Here is a 9,898-nt window from a genome sequence, read left to right as displayed (position 1 = left end):
TGGAAGAGGTTTAAAAGAAAAGAATAGCAACTCCCCACAACATACATTAGCCATGATCGGTGAGCAAAAAGGCCCAAAGAATTACACTGTATGGTGTGCTTCTCAATACTCGTTCATGGCTTCCTTTGCTAGGCTCCTTTCAAGCATTACCACAAACAGGTGAAAGGTTTGGATAGGCAGTCTACATTTCTACTTGACCTGTTGCATGGAGGAGAGGATACTAGGGAGAGGAAGCCTCTTAACACTATTGAGATGCACCCTATATAGTATGAACTATTGTCTATACATAGTATTGGCTGAACAGATTTAGGAAGGAGGCTAGTCACAGCAGAAAATAAAATACACATTTTTCTCTACAAAGTCTACACAGCACAGGCACTCTGGCAGCACTGTGCTAGTGATATTGGGTCAGATTACCTTTCCTTTTTTACACCTTTGCTTTAAAAACGAAATGAGCCTCTCCTCTGCCTCCCGTTTAGATTGGATGCCTTCTAAATGAGATGGGGACAGTCATCTCACTAGTAGAAAATTCCTCAAAACACTGATGAGCAAACCCATACTGCTCATCAGTGAACTAAACATTGATGTCATCTCAGGATTACCTTTTACACTTTGTGCTTCACATCGCTTTAGTTAACCATTATTTTTTTATACTTTTTTTTTTTCTTCTTCAATACACACAGGAGCAAAACCCAAATAAACTTCTAAATATTTGTTTCCCTTTCTTTGAAGATGGACCAAATACACTTAACATGTGGGCACCAAGTAGAACTCATTCTTGAATCAGGAAGTTAATTTGAAGCCAATTTTCTCATTAGGGGAAACAAACAAACATTACAATCTGAGAAAAGGCAAAAAAATCTAATCAAAATAACACTTAAAAAATATCACTTTTGATCCAATGATCTTGACACCTCTGTAGATAAGGAAGGAGAAGGGAGACCAAAATAAAAACTAAACACTTGGCCATTTAAATATATCCTTTATGACTACAGAGCGAAATTTCTCATTTCTATTTTTTTTGGCACATCTGACTTTTTTTTCTTCTCTTTTTTTCCCCCTTTCTCAAAGCAGCAGTCTTCATGTTATATGGGTCTCTCAGTTACATGGCAGCCATGTTGGAATATTCTGGTTACACGAGGCAACGTAGTAGTTGCTGAAGTTGTGGTCTCGGACGTAGGGAGCCGGCTGGTAGTAGCAGGTGACACTGGATGCGTCTGGGATGGCGTTCTGCTCAGCCAGCACCCTGAAGGCTGTCAGCGAGATTAGGTTAAGGGTCTGCCGCCTCTCGTGGCCCATGAGGCACACCGTGCTCTCGTTGACCACGCGCCGCAGGATCATGAGGTAGTCATACTTGCTCTTCTCCTCACCCACAAAGTGACTCTGCAGGTAGGCTTCCAGCTTCCGTTGCTGCTCACCAATGTCGGGGAAGTCGATGAAGAAGCGGGAGCACATATAACGCTCCAGGCCCTTGAACTCCTCCTCCGAGGTGGGCCGGAAGTCTCTCACCAGTAGGTTGCAGTACTTGAGAAGGCCGCCGCCACGGATCTCCTCCGGCCGCTTGGTGGCGATCAGTTTGTTCATGAGGTGGTCCAGAGACGCACCAAAGTCCCCGTACACGCTCTCACCCACCACGGTGGGGTGGAAGTGGCTAGACATAGGGTTCTCCGGCGAGAAGTCGTAAAAAGAGAGCAGCGAGTCCAACACGATCTGGAATGAATCCACGCTGAACTCAAACTGCCGGCGGATAGAGTCCACAAACTTCAGCTCCACGTTGCGCCCGTTGTTGTTGGAGAGGGAGATGAGGCTCCAGCGGTCCTGCTCTGTATAAACCTTGACCAGCTTCTGAACATAGACCTCCTTTAGGGTCATGGGGGTGATCTTCTCCTTGTTCACCCCCTCAGGGAGGAAGTCCAGCAGAGTGCCCAGCACCACATCTTTGACCAGCTGGAACCCTGACTCCAGGGGCAGGTCCACCCTGAAGATGATGTCCAGGTCCTTGTAGCTCCAGCCAATGTCCTGCACCAGCACATGGCTGGCTGTAGAGCCGTTCAGACGAACGTCTTTCACTTTAATTCCCCTTAGCTCAAGACGGGTGCGCACCATCTGAACAATGTCTTTCAGCCGCACCTCCAGGGTTGGGAAGTTCCCTCGGCCGTGGACCGGCACCACTGCTGTCAGGACCTCATTGAGACGGCCCACCTGGTCCCAGCTCAGCACACTGTGGGACACACTCTCACTAGTGGTAGTGCTCATTGTGGACTCTGCCTTGTTAGCCATCTTCTAATTGTCTTTAAATTAACTAGGACAGAACAACAAAACATTATATTAGTTTATCAGTACCAAAAACAACAGTCGTTTGACGCCACAGAACATGCATGGCATGTCTGTGAGGAGATGCCAAAAACAGAATGCACTAGAATTCCAGCCTTTGATCACTAGCTACTATGATGCCTCCTGAACTTCTAGAACAGAGTGAGAATGTTTTCAATCGAGAACTAAGCAGCAGAGTAAAACAAAGGTGCTAGAGAGCAATCATTTGGAGGTCACAAACATCGTGCTCTAAATTATTTTATATTTTCCTAATCAAACAATATTTTTTTTAAATGTTAAGATTTTAACTAGCTACCGAACAACTTAACATTTCATTTCAAGGGGGAAGATTATTTTTAGGAATACATGTGCGAAATATTTACATTTGGGGAAATAACACAGGCATGAATAAATCGGCCTAGCTAACTTTACAATAATTTGACTGACTGGCTAATTCCACATTTTACAGCACGCGCCCGTGAAACGGGTTGAATGTGGAAGCCGACAGAACAAGTTCGTGCAAGTACAGTAACTATTTCTAAAATGCACTTCACCAATTCGTTAGATGGCCACAGCAAACGACGCGAAAGGGTTACACAAGATAGAAAAATACAGCGTGTAAAATTGATTCCTAAACCATTTTTTTTTAAAAAACAGGTAAGAAGTGAACTGCTGGCGAGACTAACTAAAGTTTACATCTCACAAACAGGCAAATCAAAACGTTTGGTAAATCGCATCAACTACCTAGATGAAAATGGTTATAGTCAGAAGTACACACAGAATGAGCTGATATATGAAAATTATACATACGGTTATGAAGGTATCCTCTCAAGGCATTCAAATTACACAATTAGAAAATGTTAGCGGAGGAAACGTGCAGACACTTCCATAAATCCAGTCGTGAGTCTTACACTAAAATGTCAGTGCCTGTAAGTGCGCATCTACTAAAAGAAACGCCTTCTTCTTATATGCCGAAGAGCAACTGGCTGAACAGCCCTCCACGTCGTACTACACCATCCCCAGCCCAGCACTTTAAAACACGTTCCCTATTCACAAAAATCTAACGAGATTCAGATGAGTCAATTAAAATGTGAATACAAAATATTTACCTTTAATCGAACTCCTTAATAATTACGTAGCATTGACAGACTTGGCATTTTCTAACAACTAGATAGCTAGTCTTTCTATTTCATTATATTAATGCGCTGAGCGAAGCCCTTGATTGGCTAGAGAGGTTTTTGTGTTGCCAGGTTACCAGAAGCGTCTGCTGCCTTCATTCGAATGCTGTCGTTGGATGATTTGGCTTCCTGGTTGACAAACAAATTTGACACATTTAACACATTTGACAGAGATGTGATACTTTTGCTGCAATCTAATCTCCTAAACACAACTCAGTTCTTCCTTTTTGAACTGTTATGTTTTACGGAAATTATTAGCAGTGCATGGATTTGCAATTAGTGAAAACTCTCAAACCTTGTTTCGTTGGTAATCTATTTGAAAATGTATAGCCTTATACTAAAATGGATTAAATAAATTGTTTTCCCCATCAATCTACACACAATACCCCATAATGACAAAGCGAAAACAGGTTTTTAGAAATACCTTATTTACATAAGTATTCAGAACCTTTGCTATGAGACTCGAAATTGAGCTCAGGTGCATCCTGTTTACATTGATCATCCTTGAGATGTTTCTACAACTTGATTGGAGTCCACCTGGGGTAAATTCAATTGATTGGACATGATTTGGAAACGCACAAACCTCTCTATATAAGATCTTATAATTGACTGTATGTCAGAGCAAAAAAAATCAAGCCATGAGGTCAAAGGAATTGTCCGTAGAGTTCCGAAACAGGATTGTGTGGTGCCACAGATCTGGGGAAGGGTACCAAAACATGTATGCAGCATTAAAGGTCCACAAGAACACAGTGGCCTCCATCATTCTTAAATGGAAGACTTTGGAACCACCAAGACTCTTCCTAGAGCTGGCCGCCCGGCCAAGCTGAGGAATTGGGGAGAAGGTCCTTGGTCAGGGAGGTGACCAAGAACCCAATGTTCACTTTGACAGAGCTCCAGAGTTCCTCTGTGGAGATGGGATAACTTTCCCGAAGGACAACCATCTCTGCAGCCCTCCAGCAATCAGGCTTTTATGGTAGAGTAGCCAGACAGAAGCCACTCCTCAGTAAAATGCACATGACAGCCCGCTTGGAGTTTGCCAAAAGGCACCTAAAGGACTCTCAGACCATGAGAAACAAGAGTCTCTGGTTTGATGAAACCAAGATTTAACTCTTTAGCCTGAATGCCAAGCGTCACGTCTGGAGGAAACCTAGCATCATTCCTACGGTGAACCATGGTGGTGGCAGCACCATGCTGTGGTGATGTTTTTCAGCGGCAGGGACTGGGAGACTAGTCAGGATTGAGGGAAAGATGAACGGAGCAAAGTACAGAGAAATCCTTGATGAAAACCTGCTCCAGAGCGTTTAGGACCTCAGACTGAGGCGAAGGTTCATCTTCCAAAGGGACAACGACCTTAAGCACAAAGCAAAGACAACACAGGGGTGTCTTCGAGACAAGTTTCTGAATGTCCTTGAGGGGCCCAGCCAGAGCCCGGACTTGAACCCGAGCTAACATCTTTGGAGACATCTGAAAATAGATGTGCAGAGATGCTCCCCATCCAACCTGACAGCGCTTGAGAGGATCTGCAGAGAAGAATGAAAGAAACTCCCCAAATACAGGTGTGCCAAACTTGTTGCGTCATACCAAAGAAGACTGGAGGCTGTAATCGCTGCCAAAGGAGCTTCAACAAGTATTGAGTAAAGGGTCTGAATTCTTATGTCAATGTTATACTTCATTTTTTTTTTAAATTTATACATTGGCAAACATTTCTACAAAAAACGTTTTTGCTCTGCCACTATGGGGTATAGTGTGTAGATCAGAAAAATAAGGAGAAAAAACAACAACAATCCACATTAGAATAAAGCTGTAACACAAAAAAATGTGGAAAGAGTCAAGGGGTCTAAATACTTTCCGAAAGCACTGTACTGACTTTTTCATAACTGGGACAAATAAAATATTTTTTTTATTTTGAACACAGCATATATCAAAAAAATCAACAGCTGCATCCTTTAATTTTTCATGGAAGAGTTGGAATCCTGTGAAAAGGGCAGATTCAACTTTAAGCCACAAAGAACAGCCTGTTGTGTTTTGCAGGAAACGTGACCTCAAGCTGCAGCTGGATAGCTATTGGCCCTTCTAGGTCAATAGAAAGACCTCTGAGGAAAGCTGTATGTAGGAGCCTGCTTCAGGGTAGGTTCCAACTTAACATACTCCTCTCATGATGCACTTTCCATAGAATGTTTGGTTTTGATAATGTATGACAGGGGAGGGGAAATTCAAAGAAAGGAACCAAATAATAAACTTGGTTTTCAGTTGTGTGTGTGTGTGTGTGTGTGTGTGTGTGTGTGTGTGTGTGTGTGTGTGTGTGTGTGTGTGTGTGTGTGTGTGTGTGTGTGGGTGGGTGAGATTGGGCTGCTGCAGGGGTTAACCTTTGGGGTGGGAAATGCAGTAGAACATTAGTCAATGGAGTAGAACAGTCCCCCTCATCTGGTGAATCAGCAGACTCACAGCCAACAGTCAGAAGGAGAACTGGTGGGCCATGAGATGTGAAACCAGGGGAATTCCCGTCTCTCTCTCTCTCTCTCTCTATCTATCTCTATCTTCTTTCTCTTTTCCTCTCTCTTACAAGGAGTTTCAGGGGGGACAGAGGGAATGAGCGAAAATATATATATATATATATATATAGAGAGAGAGAGAAGAGAGAGAGAGACAAATAGAGATAGAGGAAGAGAGAGAGAGAAGAGACAAATATTGAGTACATTTTGCCAAAGCATTAATGTTACAACTGAGAGAAACTTCCAAAGAAAGCGAATGAGGCGATTATGTGCTGAAGACGGCAGCCAAGGGCTCACAGCCACGCTGCATATTATACTCAAATCTGTTTGACAGTAGGAGTGACTCACGACAGAACAGAACAGAGCTATTACACACAGTCAAACGTGGCACATGAGCTGTACAAAAACATTTAAGGGAAAGACTCAACTGAGAAAATACAAAAATAGATGTACACTATCATTACACGTCTATGGTATGACTACAGTACATTTCAATAATGCTTGGGTTGCACACCCACTGACGCATTTATCTCTTTGTTACTGGAAAAAGTGGTAACACAAAGTGACTAATAAGATATCCTACTGTCTATTCCTCTGTTTTTCTTTCTTATCTTCTTACCATTTGATTTGAATTGTTGCCCAATGGGAAAATGAATTCTACTATACAGTAGGCCTACATCTACACACTTTCTCTGCATTTGTCTGTGCAGGTGCTGCCAGTGCTAAGTGGTTTCTTAAAGTGTAGTTTCTCGGAAGCAGAATCTTCACATTGTGCAACAGCTTGAGTGTGAGGTGCTGTAAGTAAGAGTGTTGTTCCCCGCAGCTTAAGAAGATTTGTGTTTCTTTTCTCTCTGGAGTTTCACATCCATTTTGCACCTGGTTCTTTCCGCTTGGGACCACACACACAAACACACACTCACACCTTTATTTAACTAGGAAAGTCAGTTAAGAAAAATTCTTATTTACAATGACAAATAAACCCAGCCAGACCCGGACGACGCTGGGACAATTGTGCGCCGCCCTATGGGACTCCCAATCACGGCTGGTTGTGATTCAGCCTGGAATCGAACCAGGGTCTTTAGTGACGCCTCTAGCACTGAGATGCAGTGCCTTAGACCGCTGCCCCAATTGGGAGCTCTACACATACACACACATACAGAGCAGGAGTGTGTGTAGGAGGATGAATGTGTGTGAATGGCATGATGAGTGTATGTAGCAGGAGTGTGTGACGAGAGGATTGTGTGTATAGCAAGAGGTTTGTGTGGGGCAAGAGAAGTGAGTGTGTGGCAGGAGGAGTAAGTGTGTATTTTGCCGTGTTGACAGGTAGACACAGTGTTGAAATGTAGAAACAGTGCTGAGAGGATAAAAACAGTGTTGAGAGATAGAAACAGTGCTGAGAGGATAAAAACAGTGTTGAGAGATAGATCAGTGCTGAGAGGATAAAAATAGTGTTAAGAGGTAGAAACAGTGTTGAGAGATAGATCAGTGCTGAGAGGATAAAAACAGTGTTGAGAGAAAGAAACAGTGCTGAGAGGATAAAAACAGTGTTGAGAGATAGATCAGTGCTGAAAACATAAAAACAGTGTTAAGAGGTAGAAACAGTGCTGAGAGATAGAAACAGTGCTGAGAGGTAGAAACAGTGTTGAGAGATAGATCAGTGCTGAAAGCATAAAAACAGTGTTAAGAGGTAGAAACAGTGTTGAGAGATAGATCAGTGCTGAGAGATAGAAACAGTGCTGAGAGGTAGAAACAGTGTTGAGAGATAGAAACAGTGTTGAGAGATAGAAACAGTGCTGAGAGGTAGAAACAGTGTTGAGAGGTAGAAACAGTGCTGAGAGATAGAAACAGTGCTGAGAGGTAGAAACAGTGTTGAGAGATAGAAACAGTGTTGAGAGGAGAAACAGTGCGGAGAGGTAGAAACAGTGCGGAGAGGTAGAAACAGTGTTGAGAGGTAGAAACAGTGTTGAGAGGTAGAACCAGTGCTGAGAGGTAGAAGAAGTGCCACCTGCTGCTGTTGGGCCCTGTGCCAAGGGGATGTGACTCACTGTCCATGCCACGGATGGGTAGGCAGGGGCCATTAACACATTAAACACATGCACACACATACACACATGAACAGACACGCACAGCAGCAATTAAACCCACACAAACACTCTTCTGCACAGTACACACACTCTTTATTATGGTGGGAATCAGACCAGTAAGTATAAACACACACACACACACACACACACACACACACACACACACACACACACACACACACACACACACACACACACACACACACACACACACACACACACACACACACACACACACACACACACACACACAGCTGCCATTAACACATGAAACACTCCAGTACGTTTGCCGATGTCCATGCAAATGTTGTCTCTCTGCAGCGTGACTCATGCAGTATCACATTGATAACTCAGCACTTCCTCTGACATCATCAGCAACCCCCAGGTCCTATTGATTCTCAGTGGCAGTAAAAAAATAAAAAAAACATCTTCAGGTAGCCCTCTGGAGAGGATCCTCCCACAGACACACAGGCGTGAAGCAGGGAGCCTCTTCCTGAGGACTCCAATCTGCATAACGGAAAAAGCCCTGGGCTGCGTTTCAGATCTAAAGCCGGCGGGTTATGGGCTACGGATTCAGAACGGGTCTTGTTGAAGAGGGCAGGAATTTTCACTTTCATCTTCTCTAGGTACAGTGCATTGAGAAAAAGTGCTTTCAAATAAAGCTCGACCTGAGAGGAAGTGCTGTTTTTTGAATTAGTTGATCTGGATTCTGGAACTAACTAATTCTATGTGTTAATAATACTACTCTCAATGTTTTATAATGGAACATACAGTATAGGACATTCTGTAGTGGGATCCCTCAGTGACATTTAACACTGACTAGGTCAGAGACAACATGTTCATCAGGTTCCACTGAAGTGCCTTCTGACTGCTATAGACCCTATCCTTGCTCAGCAATTACTGTTTAATAGAGCACAGCTGAAAATAAATGTGTCTGTCACTCTCCATGAAGACCGAGCCAAGTTAAGAAAGTGCAGAGGCGGAGGTTACAGAGCCATGAGGTAATCCAGGGGTCAACATACTTACAGTGCTGTGCAATTGCAGGGCTGAGCTGAGTGTAGGCTGTAAGGCTTCCCCCTGAACTTAATGGGGTGTTGAATGAAAGTGAGGGGTCTGAGTTGAAAGAGGTGCATCCGTTTGTGGGTGAATGTTGTCTTTTACTGAAAGGATCCTCTTGTTATCACTGGTGTGAAAAGTCACCTAACGCAAGCCTCAATGTTAATTTCTCTGCGATGACAGTGGTTTCTAATCCCCGTTGCATTGGGAGGGACCCATGTAAATATTTTGAAGTCATTTTTCTGACCCATGAGGTAAAGAAAATCAGACTTTCTAGCAAAACACGTTTTAACTTAACTTAAGCCACAACCCAAAAAGGATCAGTCCCCAGCCCCGAATCTTCATTTGAGAGAGCAGAGGTTGACACTTCCTAAATGATCATCACAAAGCAAGCATGGTCCCATAAACTTTCGCCTTATGGGGACTTCATTTGAGTGTTACCAACTTTATTGGGACGCGTCTGTGTGTTACTAGACCAATTGCATTATTTCATATTCACCTTCACGTTTTCCAGTGACCTCACCAAGCTGTTTAAAAGAGAGAGGGTCAGTTTTTCCACATGAGAGAAAGATTCCCCATCCTTGATCTTTATCCCTTCCCTTTCTTTCTCCCTGCCCATATACCCTTTGCCTCCATCTCCCATCCATCTTATCCCTGTTCTTTTCTACCCCATTTCCTCACTATATCCCCCTCTCCCTCCTGCTCTCCTTCATTTTGGATCCCCTTTTTCCTAACATACACAGACATTTTTGTAGGAGACTGAGGCCAGATAAAC

At 43.4% G+C, this 9,898-nt stretch overlaps 1 protein-coding gene across 1 annotated transcript; it reads right to left on the bottom strand.

Moving 5' to 3' along the window:
- Positions 1 to 962: 962 nt before the first annotated feature.
- On the bottom strand, positions 963 to 3,250 carry tent5c (terminal nucleotidyltransferase 5C). The gene is made up of 2 exons (XM_021579371.3): positions 3,124 to 3,250; positions 963 to 2,302 (listed from the first exon to the last, which is right to left on the bottom strand). Exon 2 carries the CDS (start codon positions 2,278 to 2,280, stop codon positions 1,099 to 1,101), a length of 1,182 nt encoding a protein of 393 aa, XP_021435046.1. The 5' UTR covers positions 2,281 to 2,302; positions 3,124 to 3,250; the 3' UTR covers positions 963 to 1,098.
- Positions 3,251 to 9,898: the final 6,648 nt, after the last annotated feature.

Source organism: Oncorhynchus mykiss, chromosome 22 (genome assembly GCF_057628025.1).
Source record: "Oncorhynchus mykiss isolate SJ-2025 chromosome 22, ASM5762802v1, whole genome shotgun sequence".
NCBI classification, from domain to species: domain Eukaryota; kingdom Metazoa; phylum Chordata; class Actinopteri; order Salmoniformes; family Salmonidae; genus Oncorhynchus; species Oncorhynchus mykiss.
This window is presented reverse-complemented; position numbering and strand designations above follow the sequence as displayed.